General features: G+C 37.5%; 1 protein-coding gene across 5 annotated transcripts in view; it reads right to left on the bottom strand.

Moving 5' to 3' along the window:
- Positions 1-27635, bottom strand: part of ACOX3 (acyl-CoA oxidase 3, pristanoyl) — a 37212-nt gene that overhangs the window by 9472 nt on the left and 105 nt on the right. Inside the window, exons 2-15 of one of the 5 annotated variants that reach the window (XM_074904447.1) lie at positions 27310-27417; positions 24136-24314; positions 22361-22594; positions 21264-21335; positions 19744-19833; positions 17729-17872; positions 16787-16875; positions 7258-7354; positions 6654-6836; positions 5185-5307; positions 3477-3597; positions 2891-3010; positions 2183-2296; positions 393-508 (exon numbers count right to left, since the gene is read on the bottom strand). In XM_074904447.1, the coding sequence (XP_074760548.1) occupies positions 393-508; positions 2183-2296; positions 2891-3010; positions 3477-3597; positions 5185-5307; positions 6654-6836; positions 7258-7354; positions 16787-16875; positions 17729-17872; positions 19744-19833; positions 21264-21335; positions 22361-22594; positions 24136-24303 (1671 nt within the window). In that variant the 5' untranslated portion in view covers positions 24304-24314; positions 27310-27417. Of the gene's footprint in view, positions 1-392; positions 509-2182; positions 2297-2890; positions 3011-3476; positions 3598-5184; positions 5308-6653; positions 6837-7257; positions 7355-16786; positions 16876-17728; positions 17873-19743; positions 19834-21263; positions 21336-22360; positions 22595-24135; positions 24315-27236 lie in introns of those variants that run through there. The other 4 variants (XM_074904448.1, XM_074904446.1, XM_074904449.1 and 1 more) reach the window with 4 other exon arrangements.

Genomic DNA, 27635 nt, shown 5'->3' with positions numbered 1-27635 from the left:
AGGTCATCTAGTTTACCTACCCGCCAGAGCAAGATTCTTTCCTACAGTATGTATTTGGCCACTAGAGCAGATGGAGATGTAATAATCAGATGCTGCAGTAGATTTAATAGTAGCAGATTTTAGTCTTCAGAAGTTGTGCTATCAAAATTACAGACATCACCCAGCACATGCCTGAAACTTTTCTGAAGGGAAAGACTTCTGCTGATGGTAACTGCCTTCCTGCTATCATGTTTAATACAATGCACATGGACAAGTATTATATTTTATGAGTTATTTCACTTGCCAGTTTATGCTTGAGGAAATTGTACTTCATGACACAAGAAGGTAAAACTAACAAGATATACAAACTTGGATGAAAATAAGTAAATAAAATAAAGCTGAGTAAGTATTACCTGGCAGTTGTTTTTTGCCTCAAAATCACTTCGCCCAGACTGCTTCTCCTTGCTCAGCTTTAGGTCACTTTCTCGGAGCAGGTAGCAAACCAGCCATTTATATGCTGCTAAAGGAACTGTGAAAAAGAGAAAACCAAAATTCTTAATATTCACATTTATAATGCAAAAAGTCACATGCATATTCACTGCAGTCTCAGTTTTTGTTATCCAAGATGAAAAGTGAAAGTGTTAATTACTCAATCCATTAACATGACACTTTGCCCATTACTGCAGATGCAGTAAGTAACATCTGGGTAAGGCAGTCAGATTGTAACTGTACAGTGAAGACATACCACGCCTGACCATACACCATTTCAAACTGACCCCAAGCTAAAAGACAAGGGATATACACAGATCAGTTTAGACTTCTGACTCAATCCAGTATTTTTAGCTTGTTATTTTCTTCCCATATTAAGGCTTAGGTCTTCAAGGTACTCAGTCTCTTCTGAGAATACAAGAACAGACGACAGTCCACATTTCATGGAAGCACTTGACTTCTAAGACTGCAAAGGTGGCTGAATGTAATCGCATTTGCATGACCTGCTCTGTACATAAATGCGTTATTTAGAGCAGCCTGGAACTATTAAAGAAAAAAGTACTTCAGCATAAAGTCCTTATATGACTCCTCCTTTTTTGTGTCTTAGCTTAATATTTAATGTAGAATATTATTTACGCAACTGTGCGTGTTCATGTGCTGCTTAAATTTAGGTGCCTAAATTAACAGCCCAGATTCTAACAGAATGGAACATTGAACAGATTCAGATATTTTTAAAACTATAGTCTGGTTCAGTACATATTACAAGAGAGGAGAGAACATGTGCTTAGCCACCAGTTTGTGCTCTCCTGGATTTCACAAGTTGGAGACTTACAACAAAGAAGAAAGCAAGCAGCTTTTCTGAGCCAGTCTTTTTCTTATAAGCCTTTGTGTCTTGAAGCTGTTCATATTTTACCCCACATCTATTATGGTACTACCTCACTTGGTACTATGCCTCGCTAACCAAAGTCCAACATTTTTGCAATTATTTGAGCACTGGAGTGGTTACTGAATTCTAGGAATCGACTCAATTGCCCCTTACATAGAAAGGCTGAATCTCATTCCCCCAGTATATTCTCAGTTTCACAGATTCACTTTTGCCCTGTCGCTATCTAATTATCTGCTCATTTCTTTGTTAATTCTTGCCTCCAAGAGCCAATCTGGGCTCACAGTGATAAAAAGTGGGAATGGCATCTAATATCATACTTGATTTGATTATAGTAGAGTAAGCCAGGAAAACTGCAGGGAATTTTCTTTCACCATTACTCATTTTTCTCTATGGAACCAAAAGTAACTGTCTAAAGCAGATACACTTAAGGCCTTTTCAACATACTTCTATACCACTTGTATGTTTTTCTAAAATATTACAGTGATATAAGGGTAGTGGTAATCAATGCCCCTTACAACAGTTTCACTTGAAACAATACAGTAGCAAAAAAACAAGATCACAAATTCGATTTCAGAGGAACAAAAATGGAAGCAAAATATTTGATGCTATCCTCCATTCCAGAATTGAGGCTGGGGACAATACAACATCTTTGGAAATGCAAACTATGTTCTTAGTAAATTGAAATGCATATAATACAAAGAAAGTCAGCAAATAGTAATATGACAAGTATCTAATAAGTAGCAGAGGTTGAATTTCAAATCTCTGGATCCTTTCCTCTGCAAAGGAATTTAAGACTCTAAAATCAGTTGAACAACAGCAGAAGGCTACCTGAGGAGTCCATGCAATCTTCAACACTAATGGCTGTGAATTTCCAGCCAAGGATATGATGGTAATCTTGCAAAACATTTATTGTTCCAAAAGGGGACTCAAAAGGAACTTTATCTGAAATACCAAAGAAAATAAAAATTATTTATGAGAAAATAAGTCACACTTTTTGGAAATAAAAGCCTATTACAAATTGCTATTTATTTTATTATGGCCTAGTCCAGTCAAAGGAGTACTGGTGGACAAGTGCAGAAAAACCTGACATTTCTGCCTACAAGTCCCATAAGATTCAACTCCTATTGCTGCTGAAACTCACTGCTAGAAAACTGAAACAAAATCTAGAGAACTACAGAATGTACTGATGGATATTGCTGCCAAGTTAGGTTATGCAAATTGTTTTAAGTACAATAAGCAGAGGATACCCAGGCTTATGACTTTAGTAGTAGTTCCACTAAACTAAACTGCACTTCTCGGGAAGCAAGATATTACTGAACCTGATTAGGGATAGCATGCCATCTAGACACCTTCTGCAAGACTTAGGAGAAAGAATATTTCTTGCAGCAAATATCTGTGTAGTGTGAATGTATCATATTATGGAGTCTGTAGCAAATTATTTATGCTCTATAAAATTATTTCAGTATGAAATTACCTCCTAATTACATTAGCTACACGCTGTTAGGTCTAGCACAGGATTCCACAATGACAGCTTACCTCTTATACAATCCATCCAGCTCATTAAGTAGTTGCTGGTTTGCTGAAGCAGGACATTGTTATCTCCCTCATATGTGCAGTTTGGATCATTGTCATTTCGGATTTCACCTAGACGATTCACTTAATAAAAACAAGTGTACAATTTAATATATTTCAGTATATTAATGGAAGCTAAGAGGGATTAAATAAGTGTTCTGTGACAAAATGCAAGAGAGTTGTCTGCTCCTGTAGGTATAGCTATTTTTACCAACAGAGGAACTGGAAAATTCACGTTTAGCTTGTGAAAATGAATATACTTGAAAAGTGTGGCATTCATCTTACCAGGGGAATTTTTATCTCTAAAGTCTGCATTTTTGTTTTTGGAACTGAGACTGAATCACATGTACAGTCTGTCCAACTGCTGGTGCAGATGCTGCACGGGTTTATTTTTTTCTTGTGCTTTCAGGTATGAAAATACGGATATGAGGGAAAAACCCTTTCCAAACATATTGCTAAAATTCAGACACCACGAGACAACAACAGTCAAAGAAAACGTCAGTGTAACCATTCTCTTCCATATCAGTGTATGTAGTAGCCTGTAACTTACTGGCAAGGTAACCATGTCCTCCACAAGCTTCTCGACACTCCTGGGCTGCCTGCTGAGCAGTCCAAGAAGTCAGTGGTTTGCTGGCAGCAGATAAGGCATGAATCTCACGTCCTATATCAGCCTTTGTGAAACAGAAGTTATAAGTAAGCAATAACTTTTACACAAACTAAGTTGTGACCAGTTAAAAGCCATAGCTATGTGTACTGCTTTAAAATGATGAAATGAGTAACTGGCAATACATACATAAAATTTTCTGAGATCTATGTGAGGGCAGAGCATATTATTTGTTGCCACAAAAAAACTCTGCCACATCTCAAAAACCTTCAGCACTAACTTTCTTATATGGGACAGCAATAATTTGTACCAGGTAATGGACACATGAGTACATCTTAGCTCAGATGTGCCAGCTGACATGGCATAGCATGGGACAGTTCACTACCTGCCAATCTTTTCCTCCAAAATATGCAGAGGCAGGTGGTTTAAGGTGGCATGTCCAGAGAAAGCTTCTATCCCCTCTGTGACATAAGCAATCCCTCTCTCACCAGTCAGCAAGGGGATATTTATAGTATTTACTGCCTTACACTGTTTTCACTGATCTTTCAAGCATCTTTTTTGCAAAGAGTAAGAAAACTTCAATGTACCCTCTCAATTTCCAGAGAATCACGGTAGCCTGCATTTACACTAACTCTGCTGGCCCTCCTTTGAAAATGTGTTTGGAATTCCAGATTCCAGAGATAGTGGTATGATACTGCCAAAGCTTGTTTAGGAGTAACTCCCTGGTTGGTTTACTTTTGTTTTGGTTTATTTTTAAGATCTTCTTTGGAACAAAAGTAGTTCATAAGGATTACATTCTTTATCAACAATCAGATTTTTTACTATCACAATTTTTTTTTCTGATAGCCACTGTTTTGTCTAAGATTAGTGAGTGCACTGGAGACCTCCAGAGATAAAATATCAGATTAAAAAAGTCAAACTAATTCTTCTGTGTTTTGAGCAAAGAGGAGAAATTAGAACAGCCAGCCATTACTACACAAATCTTTCACGAGCTTTATTTTAGCTGAAAAAAGCCTGAGTGTTTTAAGTGAGGTCTGAGCAATACACAGCCAGTGTGTAGGCCCTAACAATTAATACTGTCAAAATTTAAAAAAATAAGTAAAATTTATATGCTATTGAAAAACCATACTGCAGTTATTTTGGTTGAGAATCAGTCCTTGCACAGAGACAGACCAAACTGTTTCCTCTGTAAAGGGGTGACTTCCAATGGTCTGACTGTGGATGAGAATGAAATACTTATCCTAATGCATGAATACAAATACAAACTCAAGCCAGACTCACAGAGTCTGTTCAGGAACTGAGAATAGTACCATTTCAGAAAGTCTTTGACATATGCCCCCTGTAGTATCATTTAAAACAGTTATAAACTGAATTTGCATTATCATCATACATTTATGATAAACAATTCTGCAAGGGAACATAACCTTAAATCCTACAGAAATCAGTAAAACTTTAACCACTGCATCAAAACTATTTTAGATGCTTTTCTGAATGGAACTTTAAATATTACTTTGTATGTCTCATATTTCTGAGACATTGCTTTAGTGTTCTTGATTGTAAGACGGCTTAAGACTTCTAAGCAGGTCCTTCATTTAACTATTTCCAATTTTTTATAGTAAGAACTCAGCAAAGAAGAAATGTGTAAATATCTCACCTGTCTCTGACTCCTTTGCTTTGTCAATAAGCCTAAATAAAATTCTGTTAAGTTCTCAAACAGCGATTTGCAGAAATAATCTAAGGCATATGTGGCAGCCAGATAAGGAAGAAGACGCCATTGCTAGAATAAAAGTTAAATAGATTTGATCACAAATTGATACATATTTTTTATAGTTATATATAATATTGAACCATTCATTTTTCATTGTTCAAATGGTGAAACTGTTCTATGGAGAACTTAACAATAACCATCTATAAACATAATTAAATGTAACTACTCTATATACAAGTTAGTTACGTTATTCTAGTCCATGTATTTTATGAATTTTTAATAAAGATTGTTAAACCAGTGCAAAAGTTCACTGAAGCCTGGGGACCAATGACATATTTTTGCCCTGTGTTTATACAATGTCTGGCATGCCAGGGCCAGTCATGATTCATGTGTTTCCTCAGTACCAACATGACAAGAGATTGTATTCATTTCACTTGCTTATTCATTGCTGAATGTACAGTAGTTGCATTCTGTGAAAAAAAATGGCTGGGAAGCAGAGCAAAAAGCATCTTTGCTGCTCCATGCAACTTGGAGCCCATGAAGGAAAAGAGAAACTGCTTGAGGAAGATTTTGTGGTAGACCAAGAAGAGAATGAGAGGTTCAGCAAGCAGGGCCCATAGTAGAAGCCAAAAACTGAGAAAAATTTAGAGATGTTAAGAATAGCAGGAAGCAGACCCTGTCTTATTTAGAAGAGGCGAAAAGAAGGCAGCTTTTGCCAGTTTGTAGAAACCCATAAAATCTTTCAAAGTTGCAAGACTAACTGCAAACCTGGAAAAAAGCACTGACTTTGCAAGGACAAACTGGGCAGGTTTTTTTTCAGCACTTCTTGTATATTAATCTTTCTCATTCAGCAGACATGAGTTTTCTCTATTTCCCAGGTACCCTACATACTCTTGTTCTATTTTTTCACAGCAAAAATGTAATCTGCAGAAAAAAATAGTGATATTCCTCTTAAAATTAGTGCTAGCTTGAGATATCACCACAATTAATGTCACTGATTTCCATACTTTTAAAGTATAAAGGCTAAAAAAGATAAAATTAGCATAGCAGCAAAAGAGGCACTGACATTTTTAAACAAATACTAGTTTCTACATCGGCAGTACTTTCACGTGTGCACAGAAGGCAGTCTTTCTCTGAAAAGGTTACTATTTAAGAAAACAAATGTTTCTGCGTACTTCAGAGAAACATGAACATTTTGGGTTTTCTATTCCAAGAACTTACATCAAAAGCCTGATCATGCCAGGAGAAGGCCTTGAGTTGGAATGAACCCCCACAGGTGCGCTAGAATGACATTCTGGATGACACAGACAACTTTAAATTCACTAATCTTTAGTATCGCTATTTTGGACTGCAGTAGATCTGAATCTGAGTTTCATTCTATAAAAGTCTGTAGATATGAATTCCAAAGTATTTACCTGTGTTTGGTATTCAAGAACAGGTATTTCTTCATCATCAGTTGGTCCAAACTGACGGCGAACTGCTGAGAAGCGAATGGCTATTGATAAGGCAAGCTTTAAATTGGTCATGGAAACTGCTGTGATCACTGTTCTGCCAGAGGACAAGGATCCCAGAGCTGCACTGAAACGCTCTTTAACATCCTGAACGAATAAAAAGCACAGACTGAATGGTAAGGCTAACATTTCATTTACAGCCCTCATAAAAACACAACTCTGGTAGCCTGATCAGTAGCCCAGAGGACTGGCTGATTTTTTTTCTCAACACGTTCAGATAAGGCAGTTATCTGCGTTCAGGCAAGACTCAAAGTAGTTTCTCTAGAAACTATTTTGGGATCAGTGGGGTACTGCAAAGTGCAAGAAGTCAGTAAAATCAGTCAGGTGAGTTGAGACACCTCTGAAAGGCAATTAAAAAACCATGATTCTGACTATGTCAGAAATTGTCAACAGTCTTATTTCAGTTCAGATACTTCCCAACATGAGAGACCCATGCTCTATTTCTTAACTACTTATACCTTTATGTATTTAATGGACCGTATTAATGAAACAAAAACTTGATTGGTACCTTGACAGAACTTGAGTACTTCCCCTCAGCTGTGACATCTCCAGCTATATTCAGTATGTTTTCTTTAGGTATCCTGACATTGTGGAACATGGCAAATCTGTTTAAACAAATACACAAGCAATGTAAAACCTACCTCAGCATAGTCTGAGGTGTCTACATTACAGAACAAAGTCACAACAAAGACACAATTGCACAATGATCTCAGGTATATCAGTAAACGGAAAACTGTGTCCATCAAGCCAGGTAGGTAATTTTAGGAGTATGATTAGGAGAACAAAGGCTTTCAGACTCAGAGCAGCAGAGGAAATTCAAGATGGGAAATTATTTGTTACAACTCTTCAGTTGGGGTTTTTTTTGTTGTTGTTGGTTTGTTTTTGTTTTTGTTGTTCTTTATTTTTTTTTAAAAAAGATGGTGTTTACAAAACCAAGACAAACACCTCATTGACTATGAGACCATTTCCGCAGCTTCATCATTAAAGGAGTAAACAACTAATGGAAGGATGAGCAATGTATTCAGTCTGAGGGGAGGGACAGGTAAAGTTACTTATTGCAGATCTTATACAAAGGTAGTTTGACAGACCCTTTCACCGACAGCCCACAAACCTGAACTGAATTCTCAGTCTGCATGAGTTTAGGTAAGTTACTTAGCTTGGTATCTCAGCTATTGAAAAGCTTGGGAAGATGAACAACTTCCTTCTCCTGCTTGGAACCTGACTAGGCCATTCTGACTCCTAATAATTCTCTGCCACAAACAATTCTGCTGAACCATATGCTTTACTGAAGTGTTGTTCAGTCCAATCTGCTTTGGAATAGAGACAGTATATATTTTTATGAGTCTAAAATACAGATCTGTGAGGATCATTCGTGTTATTAAAATACAAATGACATAGCTGAAACAGTGCTCTGAAAAGGAACAATGTAGAATTTTCCTTTGTTTAAACTCAAACTCAGATTTCTGTTTCCTGGAATGTGGTATCTTAAAAAGGAAGAGTAAGGTAATATTTTCTAAATTGTGGCACACCAGCAGCAATAAAGAAGGAAGTTGTCAGAATAGGCAGAATGTCCTGAGTATTTGCATTCTTCGGGAAAAAAGTGTATGAACTGTTTCACCCAAATAGGCAATACAACTTGGCACAATAGCAGTAGCATCGGCTCTACTCACGAATATCTCAGTATCTAATAGCACTTGAAAAGCTGTATTTGTAATCAAAGCAAATTCCTCTTTCCTGCCAATACAGGCTGATCTATTTAACAAGGCTCATGAGAGCCAGGTCTTTCACATTAATAAATTACATAAGGGCTGCATTGCTGCATGTGCTTTAAAATTACGAGTTGTTTCCAAGGAAACATATCTGCATACTGATTTTATTCAGCCTTAGAGATACACAGTATTTTCGGACTTAGCCACAGAGGAAAGCATGTTATCCTAACGAACAACCAGCTGCTCACTGGCCTTAACGATGCTAAAAAGTGCTTTATTAAGTGCCAATTTTTGTAACAGAAGCAAATTCAGAATTTCCAAAAATCTGATTTCTGTCTTTATTAATATGTTTTTTCACATCACTGAAAATAAAAAATCTCATTCAAAAAATATCTTTTGGTTAAATTCACATTCTCTGCTCTACACATCCCAAATAAAATCCATCACAACTAAAACTGTATAGCAACTCCCAATACTTTTAAGCAATGGCACGCATGTTAGACAGAAATTGAGCTTTTTAATAATTATTACTCATTACTTTAATTACAGAAGAGTGTGTGTGGCAAGGTTTAGGTCCCTACTTTAGCACTCTTTTCCTAGTTACTGTACATCCATACATACATCCATACTGCAAGAAGGTGCTTCCTCATAGGAGCTTACAATGCAAGCACAAGGCAAGAAGCTAGAAATGTGTTCAAACAGTGAGTCAGACACTAACTACCGAAGAATACTTTCTTGATATAATACCTGCCAGTCACAGCATGCTGGCAGCTAAGCATTGGCATTTAGTCATTAGAGCAAGTAAGAATTTTAAATAGGAATCTGAGTGATGAAAGTATGGGAGTTTCATGGGTGTTTATAAAGGATCCCTCCCAAGTAGAAAAAGATGCATGGAAGAAAGCAATGAAATATTATTTTTATAAGCCATTGAATGGGTGATAAAAATCGAAACTGGAAACAAAAGAGATGATACAATCTTTGAGGCACAGATTAGGAAGAAACTTCAAAGGGCTCCAGTTCTTGCGCCTTCTCTTTGCAAATACCTATTTGGAGCATGTTTATTTCTGTGTGTGATGAATGGTAAGATTCATGGTAGTAATCACAATGAACAAAAGGGCAAATTGTCCTTTTATGTTTTACACTGTAATGATAAGTTCAATTCATTCAGCAAAGCTGTGCAGTTTTAGAAAATTATTTATACTAATAATACATGCTTAAAACTCTAGAGTTCTTTAAGAAGCAAATTCCAATCTACTAATATATAAATCTATATACTAATAACCTAATTTTAGGAAATTCAAGCCTGATTATTGAACATATAGCAGATATGTGCCAAACAAAACAGAACCCAAAATAACCTAAAACAGTCTTACCCCCTTTCACCTGTTGTGATTCAATCCCAAATAGATAAATCTAAAGGAGGTCTTTTGTTGGAAAGAGCACAAAATCTTATAGGAAGTCTGACATTAATATAATATAGCTAATTCTGTACCACATAAAAGATTACCTAGAATTATTTTCCTTAAAAACCATATATATACCCTTCTTATAATATTTTTTTTCACAGCTAGTGAACCAGAACACTACATTTCCAATCATTATATAATAATCTATTTTCTTAAAATCAAATTTCAAGTAAGTTTTCGACTTTAGCTTTTTCCCTTGATATTGTCCATTACAGATACATTCTTTCTTTCTTTTTCTGTGAGCTGCTGTCAAAATAGATGCATGTAAGGTGACAAAAGCTTTAAGAAGCAAAAGAGAGAGACAGAAGTAGCAATTAAAAAATCAGAGAAAATTTCCATCTGTAAAGAAATAAGATATATTGCCTGTAAGCACCAGTGTTGAAAATAAAAGCAGAACCTTACAGGACCTGGGAGTTCGGCAACCTTGTGAGATCACTGCCAACTGCTGTTACACTCCTTCTCCAAGAACGTTGTTTGAATTTGTTAAACATACTGACCAATTTGAACTTGGTATTGGAACATATTAAAAATAAGTAGTAAGATTTAATGAAGTCAACGAGCACATTTGTAATGTTTTTTAGCCTAGAAAGCATAGTGAATTGACATGGTTCACATCTGTCACCACATTTAGCGGAAAAATCTCCTTAAAGAATTGAAGAAATATCTTACAATAATGGAACTGTATACACAGTCATGGGGATATCATGTACCAGAAAGTTTGGAAAAATTGCTAAATTTCACATGGTGATGACAAGACCATAGGTTTGAAAGCTACCCTACTCAGGGCCTCTTCTGCATAGCAAATCGTGTGACTGGGATGAAGACCTCTCAGCAAGAAAGACAGATAGCTGCCACTTTAAATATGCATCACAGGGCTCTACAGCGATGTGCAATTTTGCACCATGTAGCCCACAGGTAAAAAACCCCTGTATCCCATAGATTTCTACCTAGATTACCTGAGCAGAGTGAAGTGTTATTCCAACAGAAGCATTCTTGTCTGGGTTCTTTGGCCAGTAGTTTAAGGACCATTTCAAGCAAAGTTAATCTTACTGAATTTAAATCATGCAATAATAATTCACCTGGTGTGCAGTAATGCTGATAAAAAAGGAGCAGCTGGAAAAGCTACAAGGCTCCTTTTGCCAGTACTAAATTAATAAGCTGTTACCTATAGTACAAATAGCTCAAACATGCTTTGGTGAATTTCAGACTCACTAAAATGCTTATCCTGCCAGCTTTTGTTATTGACTACGTTGGAGATGGTGCAGTGACAGTTCCTTCAATCCTTCCAGCCAGAAACAGAAAGCAGGTGTGAACGGTATTGGAAGGCTGTGAGTCAAGTGATCTCATGGTTGTCTATGGGATACTGTAAACCTTGGGAAGAATAACACTTCAGAGGTTTGGTAAAAAACAGCCACATATTCCAGACTGGAACTCACAGGAAGTTTACAGTTGAGAAGAGTTACAGAGAAGCTGGAGAAAACCACAAGGCAGCATTTTAGCTCTAGTTTCTACAATCAAGGCTCTAATCTAAGAAGGCAGCACTGTAAACAGTAATGCTCAATAGCAATGATAAAACAAAATAGCATTTTATAGGCCTCCTAATCTATCTTAATGGATTTCATGGACACACTTCAAGACCCACTCACCCTAAAGTTCTTATAGTCTAAGTGCCAGTCTTGCAAGAAGTTCTAGATGTGCAGACTCCTGCAACTGTTGAGAGCTGACAGAGCTCTGGTAAGGGAGCAAAAAGGTTGTTTGAGGTTCGTTGCAGATGCAAGGCTGTATTTTTGTGGGTCACAGAACAAATGTGTGACCAGATCTGAATCTACCTTTTCACATTAGCACCATCAAGTGACTGTCAGTGTGAACTAGCTATGGCTACATAGCTTTAAGGTAGATCTAAGTGAGAAAAAATGAGGAGATAAAGCAGCACTCTTCAGCAATGTGACCACATCTTAGCAATGTGCACATCACTGTATGTACCCACACAGTGTCTAACCTAGACTGTAGATACTAAGTGGAGAGCTCAAACCAGGGAAATATCAGTGATCCCACAGCAAAAATCACTGGTTTGACTTCAATTGCAATTATGCAGTATGTATCTTGCAAAACATTTGGCTTAACTGTGAAAGTGGCACTGTTCACAAAGACTGAAGTATTGATAGTACTGTCTTCAAATACTGTAAGTGCAAGTACAGGCATTTTTGACATTGATTTTTATTTTAGTTGCTTCATTACTACTGTAATTGTTTGTGACTCTGATCAGAGACTGCAAGACAATAAAAACATTAAACAAACACAAGCTTGTTTATTTGAGAAGCAGGACTGATTTACACACCTGCTTTCTTATACACATGCCTGTACTGTCCCTCTCCCTGTACTGAACAGCCTCTTCTGTGGCCTTGCAGTGAACCAGACCTGACAGATGATCTGTCTGAAGACAGCCAGACTTCGGGGTTTTTTTGTTGGGTTAGTTTTCAGGCAGTTCCAGTTCCCTAGATGAGTCCCCTACACAGCTACATAAACATTTGTCCCAGCACAAAGAAAAAGTGTGGGAGTAGAAGCAAATGACCAAAGAGTATGGAAATTATCTTTACCAAACTACTGTTTCAGATTGTAAAATGAGGCTCCAGAAACTATTTAGGCTTCAACCATGTATTACAGCTCCTATCTTCCTAGTGAAATAACTGCAACCATTGCAAAATCTTTGTAAGAGTTAAAAGGATAAATACTAGGAGACAAAAACCATCTGAAGGACTAGACTTTCATTTGTTCTGCCCTTAAACTAGCAGTAGCAGAATCTTAATGTGTTATTGGCACTGATACTGAAATAGTAACAAAGAAAAAAAAATGAATTAACCATTTAAAGGTCATCTGTAAAGGCTTGGAGGTTGTGTGATGTATGCTATCTTTGACAACATACAAGGAATTGTAGCGAGGGCTTTCAGAACCTGCAATCTCTTTCCAGGAGGGTTTCTTTTACAACATTTATTGGTCTTCTGCCCAATAAATCCCTTTTACCCATTTCCTCCTGGGTGTTTTGTTTAGTTATCAGTATCCAGAAAACTGAATCTGGCCTCAGTGACTGCTAGAGAACATGCTGAATGTCTTAGCATGTTGTATGTGTGGAGAGACTGATCACATTTTAATTGTATATGAAAGGCTGTTTGACCGCTAACAAAAAAATTCAGTTTTCCAAAATCCATCATTATAATTAGATACAGTTAACAATTATTCTTCTCCCAGAAGACCCTTTTCTCCCCTACAAAGAATGCAGATGAAGTAAATAGCTTTCTATCTGGCAGTGGTTTGCTGTACCTTCAATACCTTCATTTCACTAGTTCTTCCCTTATCAGAGGTTTTGTCTGCTCAACAAATTGTATATGTTATCAGTGGGTAAAGCTGAAAGAGCACAGAACACGTTTTATAAAGACAGGCATGTTAAGCACCACTTAAGAGACACAATTATAACCAATTTTCAAACTTGCCCATGCAGATTCAGTTGGGTACCATTTCCATTTATGGATTGGGAAAGCAGGAATTTGCTGTTAGTTGCAACTGGACATGAAATCGGTTCACCACCAATTCAGACAGTGGCAATCATTTACCAACGCAGACTGCAGTAATGGGTAATTTTGGTAATGTTACGTTAGCAAGGGTAGACAAAAAAAAAACCCACAAAGGGAAGAAACAGAAATGCACGTCAGCACTTACAAAAGCTCTTGTTTTATGTCTCTCCTCTTATGCCTGCCATGCCTTCTACTGAAAGGCCTCTGGATCCCAAATACCCAGAGTTTTTTTGTGGTTGTTTTGTTCCTCAGCTACTTCCATTTTGGGACCTCAGTGAACAGCATATTTCAAAGACTGCCAGAGCACAAGCAACAGGTGGACATTTTTATATTACAATGACTGAAGCACTTGCATCCCCTGGTGGCAGTCTAATTTAATTTTTGGTAACAAAACATAAAACCAGTCTAAACTCTTCGTAAGAAAAACTGGAATTCTATTTTTAACCATTTATATACTGATCACACAAATTGTTGTAAATCACAGAGAGAGAGAAAAAATACTTTAGAATATTTAAGTGATTTTTTCTTTTTTGTCAGGGTAGTTGAAGTTACGAAGACTTGCAAAACCCATGTGATATTTGGACCTTCCAATTATCAAGCTATGAGAATTATTTAGAAAGACAGATTTAGAAGGAGCAGACTAGTCAACTGAAGTTACACAGCAAAAATTCCCACATTACTTCTGAAATTCTTTGTTACTGAAAACATTATGCTCTGCATTAGCAAGAAACCAGCTTTCAGCCAAATGACCCAAAAAAATTGTTTTCCAAAGCCAGAAGGGACAACTACAATCACCTACTCTGCATAAATCAATGGCATTTTCCAAGGAAGCTCTGGAATTTATTTCCCATGTCCTTCACCACTGTTCAGGAGCTTAACTCTCTGTACCTATATGGAAAATTAGTAGCATAAACTTCTTGCTTCACTCTGACCATTTATCCTGAGTGTAACTACATGGAAATATATCTGATTTACTAAGTAGCTATGGTAGTTGAACCAGACTTTACACATACATTCAAAAAACTGGCAAAGCACGCAGCAGAGACTAACACTTGTAATCACAGCATAACTGAATATTTTGTCATCACCACATCCAACAGGCTTCTATATTGCAAGGTGTGCTTTCTCTGGGATAAGCTAGGATATAAGATTACTAAACTGCTTAGGACAACACCATGACCAGGCAGTGTCTTTTGAAATGTCTCCCTGCAAATCTTGGCATTTTACAGATCATGCAACAAACAGTTCATTTTCTAGAGTGGCACAGCCTGTCATCTCTGCAAAGAAATGCAGAGCTATAAAGGTACTACAGTCCCCATCCAGGCCTTCGTGTACTGCTGAGTATTGGTATGTACAAATCCTGACATCAGACAACTCAGTGTGAGCAGGAAAGTTGCAAAGCTAAAACTAGTTCTCTAGTTCTTGTGAAAAATGTTGCATTTAGCTTCAGACCTCTCCAAAGAAAATAGCTGAAGTAGATCAGGAGCACAGGCTCCTAGAGTTTTCAGCTGAATGAAGGGTATCTATTGGTAACCTTGGGCTTCCCTCCTTCCTCAATCTGCATGTGCTGTCTTAAGCTTTCTAGTGCAGTGACTGTCTTAATTCATACTTAAGAGATCTAGATCCATGACTGGGGCTTCTCAGACATGTTGTTAGAAGAAAATAATATATTTTTTAAAGCAGCATGTGCAAAGTAAGCAGAAAGATTAGAATGCCCTATGATTGCTTTAAATGACATGTAATGTCATAACTAAGATAAAGGACACGATCTGACATTAAGATATGAAGTCATTGGTATGTCTTATTTACAGTGTATCATGTGGATTATCATCTCAGATTATTCAATTATACCAAAATTTAAAGAAATGCTCTATTTTTCCCAGTAGGGTAAATGGATTTTAAAATTACATGCATTTTGATGTCATGTGACAAGCACACTTTTCTTCTTCCTCATGTTGCATAAAACTATGCTGCAATTTGAGAATGAACAGTAGAATTAGAACATTTCTACAGAAACGTGAAGCTGAACTACATTTAGACTGCTCAGGCCCATGTTGCTGTGCCATCTGGTGGCTACTAGTTTGTAATACAGATGCTGGCAAAAATACCCACCAATACCCAAACCCCCTTCTTTTCTAGGCCTTTTCTCACTTTTTTCCTCTATAAAAATTTTCTATGTATTTTTCCTTTATTGCGTCTGTGTCTTCAGGAAACAGAGCATAAATGAGAATGAGCTACATAAACATAAAAGTCAGTGCTATTTTTGCCACTACAGGCTCTTTGGGACATCAGGAGGAGGCTGGTACAAACTCTGGAAGGCCTACGACCTTCTGGGAAGCCAGTCAAAGCCATTACATTTGAAAGTAGGACACCTTAGGATGTCTATACTTTGTTTTCTGCAATGGGATGTTATGAAGGACAATACATATATATGTAATGAATAGAAACAATAGAGAGGTAAATTTGAGGCATGAAGAAGTGACACTTCCCTCCTTTGCTATTTTCGATCGCTTAACTTTACACAGAGCTATATAACTAATGCAGGGGTTTAAATCATAATTTTTACATAATGGTTTTTAATGCAGAAATCTACCTTAATTCCTTCACTGTCTCTCCTCCCCATCAGCACCTTTGGTTAGCAGAGATACAGTAAGGCCCCTGAAGTCCATGACTCAGAAATGGAGCCCAGGTTACTTTTTATTTCAAGTGTACACAGAGAAAAGAAAAAAATAACTAAGCTTCTCCTCTTCTGCAGTGAACAGGACTAGTCCAGAAATCCCATGCTTTAAACAAGGTACCTAGTTCCTCTATTGCGTCTCATTACTCTTACATCTTCACTAACAATAAACCTTTTCTGTGACCTCCATTAGCCTTCCTGTGGGCTGGAAATCTACAGACAAAATAATTAAGGGCTTACACTCAGATGGGTGGAGAGGCTGATTAAGTTCTTTACTCAGAGCTTAATGGATTTGGGTTTTTTTTTCATTATTACTGTTGCAGAGTCTATGACTCCAAGAATGCATGGGCATATTCAGTGTATCAGTGGCACTTCGTATTCTAAAAAGTGAGAGAAGCAGAAAGACTAGGGCTGTTCAGATAGAAAATACTGAAATTCAAGACTTTTAAATCTGGGGGGGTTTTTTGTGGGTTTTTTTTTTTTTTTTTTAAGAAATATCAACAACTTAAAGCCACTATCAAATACCTCAGAAGACAGAACTGACACAGGAGAACATTTGCACCACTACAGTGTGATATAATCTAGAATGTTTCCTCCTTCACATGGATTGACTTACCCATTATCTAACCCATTCTGCCCAATTTTCTTTCCTATGTCACCTACCACCACACCTGGAATTGGTAGGAGAGTTTTTGTATCTCGAATCTGCACAGAAATGGAATGAAACATTATTTCAGTTGTGGAACAATCAAAGCTATGGGTTGAACTTTTCAAACAGTGAAGATATTCCCAATTTGTATTCTGTTATTGATGCTAAAGAAAGCTCTCTGTTTTTCTCAAGCACATAATCCTGGATATACCTTGTACTTATGTTTCCTCTCATTCAGAACACAGACCCCTTAATGAAAATTACTTTGGCAATTATGACAGTAATTACATCACTGTGTTAAATATGCCTTAACACTGAGGACTGCTCTCATCAGACTAGCAAAGAAACCTTCTTCAGGTGTACAGAGACATAGTAGGAATCAATGGAACTTTTATGTAAAGATCAGCTTTGAGCTATTCTCCAATTTTGTCATAAATTCTGTTCAGTCTGCAACTAGTTCATGTTACTATGTACTTCTCTACTCCACTGCCCTATTTTCTGATGCCTTTAATCTTATAAACTGATCTCTGTGGTAGAAGCTTGTGGATTTCATGCAGATCAGCCTGCAGCACTGGCAGATATAAATCATGTTAAGTCCCATCCAGGACTTTCATGATTTCATATAGCATAGGTTAGTTTTAACTATATAAGTAGTGTGATAATCTGGAGGCTTTTCAGCTCTTCGTATTTTTAGAATTTTTTGCAGAAAACTGGCAGCATAAAACTGGTGGTACAACTGTCACAAAATCAGTGAATATTTAAAAACAGTACGGTTGTTACATTGCAATAAATGTTCAAGACATTAATTAAAGAATCTGCTGGTCAGATATAGATAACAGCCTAACATAAAGTCTTTAATTTGAACCTGCTCCCCACAAAAAGAAAAGATTAGCAATATTTCTACCCTACCTGTACAAGAAAGGAATGTAATCCTTGGTACTGTCCATCAGGAGTGTAGAGCTGAGCGTACACAACTGCATGAGTGGCATGTTTTCCCATATTACCAATCCAGAATTTTGCAGCTTCAAAGTCAGGAGTATTTATGATAAATTCCTGTAGCCAGGAAAGAAAGGAGAAAATTATATAAGTCATATAAATCAAGACACAGCTATTTGTCATGATCATGGCAATGTTTTGAAAACCTCCATTAACTGCTAGGGTTTCATTATGTACTCCACTCCAGCAGCTGAGATCTCTCTTAGTGTTCAACTTTGGAGAGAAAAGTTTATTATTTCATTGTAAAGCCTGAAACTCAGCCTTTTATTTGCTCATTTAAGCAGTTAAGAAAAATAAAGCAAGGTTAGGGACTTGGAAGCATTTCCTAGATCTTAGGTTAACCTGAGCTGTGAGTCCATGGGAGGGACTGTGAGGGCTGTTTCAGCTGTGAGGGCTGAAACCTATGCAGGGACCACCTTCTCACACAGTTTTATGTGGAAACAAGCCTGGTAGACAGCATGAAGCGCAGCATGCTTCCCAGCTTGGACCACTGGGGGACCATGAGTACTGGGAATTCTGAAGAATACACATACCCTGAAATTTAGGCATAGCTTAAGCATTCAGATTTTTAGATTTATTTAAACGGAACTTTTTATGCTGCCAAATTCACAAGGTTGTTTATTTTTCTGGAAAGGGATCTGATCATCCATGTTGCATAAATGATCACTAAATTGCTTTTAGATGAAAAAATGCAGACTGGAATGTTGTCCTAACGAAGAATATAAAATCTTATGCTTCAAGTCTATGATTCTAATTTCTCATTCTTCTGAGGCCACTTCATGAGGTACAGATATGAGCGACATCGTTGCCAGTAACAGCACCCATATGCTTTGCAATACTATGCCACAGTCTTTGGGGGAGATGATGAGCCTACCTCCTTGGGACATTAAATAACACATTTTAAATGCAACTTGGCATAAACCAAGCATATAGATGACAAAGAGAGAGATAAAGTTCTACCAGTCTCCTCTCTTAACTTCTAGTCTCTTCTCCCTCAATGTAAAACTACAATGAGTTTTATTAATTTACTGAAAAAAATCTTAGGACAATGAATTTATTTCTGCAGCAGTGTTGATTTCAGAAAAAAAAATTATGAATAGCAAGCAGTATCCTAATTGAAAGAGCAGTTTATTGTTTTGTTCTTTCAGTCTCTTCAATAGCCATGTTACCTCATTTTCATATTTAGTTTTCTGATCCTTAAGAAATAATCCCAATTGCCATCTATAAAGCCTTCATATTTCAAGACAAAAAGACAATTTAATCTGCATGTCCAGCTATTCCTTAAGAGACATAACAAAGGAGAAGGGTGCTCTATTTTGTATCACAAACAGAAGCTAAATTAACTACTTGTACAAGAAAACAGAAATTTCTGGATTTATTGCAAATATTGATATCTGACAGACAATCATTCCACTTTCTTGCACTTTGTTCTGCTGAAATGGAATCACTTTCCTCTTTTGTAAAAGTATTCCGGGTGTTATATGCACTTATTTACAGTAGTCAAAAATACTAATGAAGAAGACCTTTTGTTTTGTGAACACTGGAAAGCTGTGTGGGAACATGTTTATCTTTTGAAATCCCCACATCCACCCATAACTGTATTCTTTTCAGGTATCCGTTTCCTCCTCTTAGAAATAAATGAAGGGGAGAGGGAGCTGTCTCTGAACTGAGGCATCCGCAGCACATGAACTGTGATATGCTTGTCGGTTTCTGCTTTCGTGAACCAGAGCTCAAACCCACTCCTCAAAACCACTCCCCAAAACCACTCTTCCCTCCAATATTTTGGACTTTGACTTTTTTTTTTTTTAAACATTTGGAGTTTAATTTGATTCTTTCTCATTAATCCAAGAAACCTTGAATCATTCTGTCCTGTTAGCAAGTAAGAGTCTAACAGTCTCAAACATTATTCCTGTGCATTAAGGACTAACCTGAGTGTTACGATCAAACGTGGCAGTAGTCCGTATGCCTTTGGTATTACTTCCATGGCTGAGTTCAGTCAGAGCAAAACATCCAACAATCTAAACAAGCAGATATGAGGCACAGTTCAAGACTATTTTATTACAGTAATTAACATGGTAAGATTTTCAAATGATTGCAAATACAGCTATTGGAAAAATAACTTGCAATTACAAGAAACCAGTCAAATGTAACCCTAAGGCTAGGACATCATGGCTGCAGTAGGTTAACAGGTACTTTTTTCCTTTGCTGATGGCTGACTCATTCAGGCAGGTATCTAAGTTTTCAGCTGTCTGGGTTGAAAGAACTGTTCCATGGTGAAAATCGGCAAGTCTGCTTGCACTACATGCAGTTCTGGGAACTCCCAAAGTCAGGAGAAAACCAGAATATGGTTATTTATTTTCAAAATTGAAAATAGCTTACATTATTGATGGGGATAAAATTTTATCAGATCAATGTATGCATACACTTGGTTCTCAGAAGCATGTGGGAACACTGCCGGCTTGAAGCCACAGTGAAATGTGCATACTGGAATCCTTTACCCTAGACTGGTTTGGCCTATAATACATACTCTTAAGTAGCAAACCTAAAAAAAAGCAAGTGAGAGTTAAAAATAAATAAATAAATAAACCTGTAGCCTCAGGCAAAATTATTCTGACAAATACATATCATCAGGCTTTTGTGTAGCCTGAAAGTCATTAAAAGACTTTATCCTGATCTTTAACATGAGGCTATCACATCAGAACTATGTAGCAGTATATGGCTGCCTACAAGCAGACAGATAAATATAGAATTTCAGAAAAATAAATAAGCAAAGAAGGTAAATGGTTGGCAAAAAAAAGGTAAGAAGGGATAATGAATAACAAAAAAAGCGTTAAGCTCAGTTTGGGTCTGCTGAGCACATATATCTTGCAAAATCAAATACGGTCAGGCCAGATCATGAATGCTGCCCACATGGCCAAATGGCACAGACAGGAGAAATTGTTCAGGACTAGTTCTTTCTATAGATAGGCTGCACTTACTCTGCAGGGCATTTGGTCTGAGTTTCCACTGGACTCCACGTGGTGTTTCTGTGGCATTAAGACATTATTTTTTTCCATTTTATAGCATCAGAATGGAGTACTTAAAGCATCATGGCAATGTGTATGATGTAGATGTGGGAGGTGGGAGTGTCAGTGTGCAAAACTTGCTGGGATATACTCTTAAAGGACGCTGGATGGAGAAAGAACTAGTGTAGTGTCATCTATACTGCATTTTGGGAGAAGTCCCCAAACTGTCTGCGTGTTAACTTGGACAGTCTAAAAACAGTCCAGCAAGCGGTATAATAGCTAGCAGTGAGGATAGTCAGGACTCAGTGCTCCTTGGACTTTTCTGTCACTATTTACAAGTACCTTGGTATGTAAAGAGATCAGAAATAACACAAGGGTGCAGGTAGTGCCATGGTTCTGACAGGTGCCCAGTTCTCACAAGTTATCAAAAAGAAAAAATTTACCTCCATGCCAAAAATCTTTTTCATAAAGGCTGCAAATCTCCCAGAAGCACTCAAAAGTGTACCTCCAAATGCCTGTAAAAACAGAGAATTACAAATTAAATCAGTGACCCCAAGATGGATAGCACAAATTGTACATGCTTAATAATCTGTAAAAGTGACGTCCATTAAAGGGACATGGGAAAGTAGGCCGCACTGTAAACTACTACTTAGACTACAGCTGGAGGAAGTACGGCAGGATTTGATCTTGTCAACGCCTCTTTACAGAGGACTGGAATTTTCACAGCTCTAACCTGTTCAGGCCTTCACTGCAAACTCTTAAAACACTTAATGAGCTCACTTTCCACTTGTCCTTATTGATGTCCCCTTGAGTAAACTAAAATTTTAATGCTATTCTAGTTTGTTTTATTGTAAATGGATTGGGAACTAAGGTAGCTGCTTCAGGAGCAGACAAGCACACTGTTTTTAAATGTACCTTCAGTTTTTCTAGATGACATAACAAAAATGTAATTCCCAGACCCTCTCCTTCCATGTGAATAGGAATAACAAATTAATTCAACTAATATTATTTGACCAGCTATATCAAGTATTCTTTCTGAAAGACTCATCTAAGCAGCAACTGAAGAACAGAATCCCAGCCACTGATGTCCGTGAGAAACTTTACACTGTTTTCTGTTCCTTCTGGATTCCACCCAGAATCAACACACTGAGGGTGAGGCAAGGATACCCGCCCGTATCTGTAGCAAAGGCACAGGCATCAAATAGGGCTCAACAAACAATTTCTGTGGCTGCTACTGCCCTACAGAAGAGGCAGAGGAGTGGACAAAAAAAGGTGGAACTGTAGGCATCAAAATATCTTTCTGTAGCTTTGTCTATACCGCTCTACCTTTACTTTCCAGATGGGATTCCGGTGGAGACAGGGCTTAATGACAAACATCTAATAACTTTATCCTACAGGTCTTATTCTTCTAAACAGTTAAAATGAATTTCATTTTTGAAAATAAAGGACTTAATAAAATGGGCAGAAAGCAACTGAATTACCGTATTACAAGATGCTTAAATTCAAAGATACACCACTATACCTTTTGAACCATACTTACAGCGCAATGTAATAGATACTGGATACATGGAGACCAATCATACATTCCTATACAGAGGACCATATGAAATATCTTTAATGGGTTCTCTATAATCTCTTGCTGAGTAAGAAAATCATACTCAAAGAGCCTTTTAAAGCGCAAGAATGTCAGCTCCTGATATTTCTCACGGGACAGTTCTTCTCCAGGGTGATGTACAAAGAGAGGATCCCTTTCCAGAGCAGAGAAGATTCTGTTCTTCAGGGGGAAAAAATTGACATGAGAATGTTAATCTAAAAGCGTTAACAAAACAACTTAATATTCTTCTAGGATAATACTAGGCCTCAAGCTACATTCATTTGATAGGAAGATATAAATTTATAACGCCAAAACTCCAAAGAATTAAAAATATCTATTTAAACGGTCTGTCATTATATATACTGTTCATGCAGGAAAATTTTATGAAAATTCATCATGAAGTAATAGGTGTGGGACTGATTCACTCTGAATGTAAGAGAACAGTATGGTAAAACTTACTTTTTTTTTATAGCAGCTTCATTGTTTCGCTATATGAAGCTGCTGGTAGGATATAAAGGGCAATAGCCCTCAATCTGAGGATAAAGGTAAAACTCTAGAGGTTACATTCGGTTAGAAATATGCCGTAATGACATTAAGTAATCACAACTGCTCTGATCCCAGATGAAAGCAGAAATATACTCCGTGTAATGGAACCATCATATGCAGCCATTCAATATGGGGATAAACAGGTTTTATTGATGTAATTTGGATCTTCTTTTTTATTATTAGATTATATACTATGGCACTATTTTATCTCAGATCCCTGTGTCTTCAAGATTCCCACATCTTCTTAGTTGTCTTTCATGTAATTTAGAAAAAAAAGTGCAGTGCCTTAGGCAAAATCTTTTAAAGAGATTTTTAAAGTCCTTTCCTCCTCTCTGATGAGAATGACACAGTAAGAAGGAAAAAACCCAGAGTTTCTGTGCCTCTCTTTGAAAGGTAGGGTCATTCCCTCTCTCTGTATGAACAACACTATTTGCCCACACAGCTCTGAAACTCCCTCAGACACAGAGCACTTGTGTTTTTTCTGTGCTCTTAAGTGTATCAGTCAGATGCAGAACAAGGCATTTTTCTCTGATCCGCCTTCTAAGATTTTAATAATTATGGCAAATGTTCAAGATTAGCTTAAATCCATGTAAATCTATACCACCTTCAAAAAAGTCAGTTCTGTCTCCTCCCACATCTCCAAGTCATGCATTCCCACATCTGCAATTAACCTGTTTTTTTGGTAGGGTTAGTTTTCAGTGAGGTAGGCATGCTAAACTGTCCAACTGCAACGCCACATAAGCATTAATGCAAGCACAGAAGATGACAGGAAATTATGTCAGTCCAGGACAGATATACTACGTTTGAGAGTAGAATGAACTTAGCTCAGCTTAGGTGCATTGTAAAACCATGAGATATATTATTTAATGCAAATAGTACAGTAAAGAAACATTGTAGAATATAGTTCTTTCTCAGTTTGAAATGAACATTGAAGTTCTCTAATGTAGCACCTGCTGGTCTCCCCTGTACTGATACTCAGTAATGAAACGAGCCTTATGAGACAGCAAAGTAGGTTGCTTAAAAGTTCAGTTCTGCTCTGAAAATCGGATGTGGAAAAACAATGTCTTCACGCTCCATATCTTGAGAATATTATTAAATACTCTCCCTTTGAAAATTACTTGCTTCTACTGATATGTCCAGAATTAAAAGATGGTTATAATTCTTGCAAAGTTTACCTTAAGCTGGATGATATCTTTGCCATCTAGTAACACTGCCATTTCCTTCCAGTTAAAGGAAGCTTTCTTACGGTATTTGCAAAGCGGTCCTTTAGGGAAATCTGGTAGCAAACTTTCCCATGAATTGTGGTTGCCAGTGGCTTCTTTCAGATTCTGTGTGGATGCCATTGTTAGCTAAACTGTATAAAACAAGAAAAGATACAAACTGAAGCACAGAGATGCCAAATTTTTAATAATAAAAATAAATCATATAATAATAAAAATAAAGGGTTTTTAATTAAACCATAGACTTGTTCAAATGTATGAGTATAGCAGTGCAGAGCCAACTAAAAGGTTGCCCTTCCATTTTTCTAATTCAATTGGCTTGGTACGAGCTAAAAAAAAAAATGCCTTGAAGCAATGGTAAATTAATTACATGGTCTTTATTATTAAAATATGAGCTAAACCTTTTAAAATAAGCCAAATATTAAACAGGAACACCACTGGTTAATATTGCATAATAAGAAAGGAGGGATGAGATAAAAGATCCAGGCAAAAAAATAATGTCTTTAATAACATAATGTGAATAATTGTTATCTCACTTCTAATTTAAATGTAAAAAAATAAAATAGCACCCAAACATGCATACAAAGTGCTGTTCAAATGCAGGAGATAACTAGTAACATGAAGATAAAACAGGTAACATTTAAACAACGTCTAACTAATTGCATCGTTTATATGTTAAGGTCTGGTTTTATAGAATTGGTGAGCTGTTGTTCACGCATAAACATGAGACAGAAGACATCAGCAAAATGGTAGGAACTCTGCCCTTATCTTCCACTGGCTAAATATATGAAAGTGGATAATAAAACCTTTATTAGATGTACCCCAATTGCAAGAAATAAATTACTGTAAAATTCTGCATATTTGCCTCTCCCTTGCCTGATCTAATCTTGTCCAGAACTGGGCTGGCTCCCACAGATCCACTTGGCTATGCGAGCACTCTGCTATCTGGGTGTATCAGCCCAGGCCATTAGAACTGTGGCACTGAAACAAACAGGTGGCCTTACACAGGGAAAACAAACATTTCTAGCTCTGTATACTTTTCCTTTCGTATGTTATGGTGAACATTTAGAATTATGAAACTAGAACAATACCAACATGCTGTTCATTACTAACATTGACTTGAATGGAACAGGTGAATGGGACAAGCAGGAGGCCTTGTCTACAATGGATCTATAAAAGGTACAGATAAAACCTACATAAATGAAGTAAAATAAAACTATCATGGTGACTTCTACAAAAGACTTCTAGAGGGCCTTTCTTCTGCATGGAAGATGCAGTTTTGGAAAAAGCACGTAAGTACGCACTTAAGTGTCATACTGCCATATTCAGGAATAAATTTTAAATAATACTAAGTATTAACTTCACAATTCAACTTCATTTTTCCCTAAGTTTAAATTTTCATTTCTGTTATTTGGTGGGTTATAACACTTTTAGTCTGCCTTCCCACTAAAAATTTTTTTCTGAATACGCTTATTTTTTTTGTGCTGTGTTGGCCTCAGACTCTTAAGTATGGGATCAAAAGTGGTGTGGCCCCATAAAGTCTGCTGGCATTTTGTTGTGTATATATAATGGGTCATGCAAGTGCACTGCAAAACTTCACTGAACCAGCAGGATTTCCATATCTGTAGGTACAACCGCACTGGTTTTGGAGAGAAAGGGAATCTCCCCTTGTGTTTTACACTGGCCCAGAGTAAAGGCTTATGCTGCTAGTTGCTTCCAGAAGCAGATGGTTGGAGTGCCCTCTGCTGCCACCTGCTCATATCACAACAGCAATTTCCATTCCATCACACAGATGGCAGAGACGAGTATCATGCTTATAAAATGCAAAAATGAACAGCTGGGGGCACATAAGATGGCCCATTATAACAAGGGGATTGATTGGAAGAAGCAGTTCTAAAAGGCACTGAGAGTTCAATATGGACTATGAATATAATAACCTACAGACACTACTGGTTTGGCATTCTACTTTTTCTGTCACTTGCTACATTTCTTTTCTTTCAACCTAATCCTTTTATGGAGGTAATCTCCTAGTTCTGGACAGTACAGACATAGTAGAAGAGGACTGCAGAGTAATATTTCTGCATGTGACTTCCATGTAAGTTCTAGGAAGGTACAGTTCCAGTACAGAGCAACAGGTTTGGAAATAAAAGAGAGTGGGGCAAAAAAGGCATTGAGAAAGAGCATTTCAACCTGAAACCAAGCAAACAGATGTTACTCTTCTAACTGGACATCAGATAAGAAGGTAAGAAGGTAAATCAGGTAGAAGTTCAAGGCTTCTGATTCAAAACAGAAATTGACATCAATATATTGCAGTTATTGCATCTAACTTTATTTACATTGCAAATCAGTGAGGTTGCTCAAATGCGAAAACTTGAGCATTCATTAAAAAAGATCCAGTACCTCAAAAAAATTGCAATTCTTCTGTCTTCACACAATGTTTTAATATAATTTGAGTCCAAGCCATTTCAAAACGCATTAGGAAACCAAAACAGGCAGTTACAGCAGGGAAGTAACATAGGACTGCCCTAAAGAATCTCTGTTAATTTCAGCCTTGCGATGAAGTTTCAAAATCTGCATGTGGGTGTGGCAGTAAAAAATAACACTTTATTTTTAACTTGCTGAGAATTGCTGCAGTTTCACTGAGAAATGCTGAGTTGATGTCACATCCTGCTCAGACGAGGGAGACAAGTGACTGCACACAAACCTTTCTGTGTGGAAGGTGCTCCTGCTAGTAATTCTAATTCAGGACTGGACAACAACAATGCTACGCAAATCATGAAGTAGTTATTTCAGTTTTCAGTGTATTATAGTTGATTATCTTGCGTGACAATGAAACAGCTCAGACACTTGGTAGCCATCAAGAACAATGATATCGTACCCTTATTCTGTCAGAAATACCGTTACTTGCAAATGCAGAGCCGCTAGAAAATAAAAAAATAAAACCTGGCAGCTTTCCAGAGAAAGACAAGACTAGAAAGGTTAGAGGCAGGGAAGTAAACCACTTCTTTAAGAGACCTTTGAAGTTTCATTGCACAACCGCTATTTCAACTACCTACATCCAGGGCTGGGCCGCGTTTCTGCTCGAAGTGTGTGTGTGTGGGAAGTTTACTTCTACTCCAAAAAATGTACCTAGATTTGCCTCCTTGAAGCGTCGGGCAGCTGTCAGGCTGTCAGTCAGCGTTCCCAGTTTTGAGTCCGCTCTCAGAAAGGCGTTTCTACGACGAGGTATCGTAGCCGCTGTCACAACGACACAGACCTTCCTCAACCAAAATCCATAAATAAGGCAAAAATCCTCCAGCCTGTACTTGCTTCTGGGACAGACGGTACCCCGCGTTTTCCAGCGGCGGCAGCTGCGGCTCCCCGGGGAGCGCTGACGGGAGGCGCTTCCCCCCCGCCTGCCCTCGGCCGCGGCCGCCCCGGGGGCGCTCCACAGCCCCGGCCCGGAGTGAAGGGAC

This window comes from Athene noctua, chromosome 4 (assembly GCF_965140245.1).
Source record: "Athene noctua chromosome 4, bAthNoc1.hap1.1, whole genome shotgun sequence".
Classification (NCBI taxonomy): Eukaryota; Metazoa; Chordata; class Aves; order Strigiformes; family Strigidae; genus Athene; species Athene noctua.
Note: the sequence above shows the minus strand (reverse complement) of the source record. Positions and strands in the feature narration are given on the sequence as shown.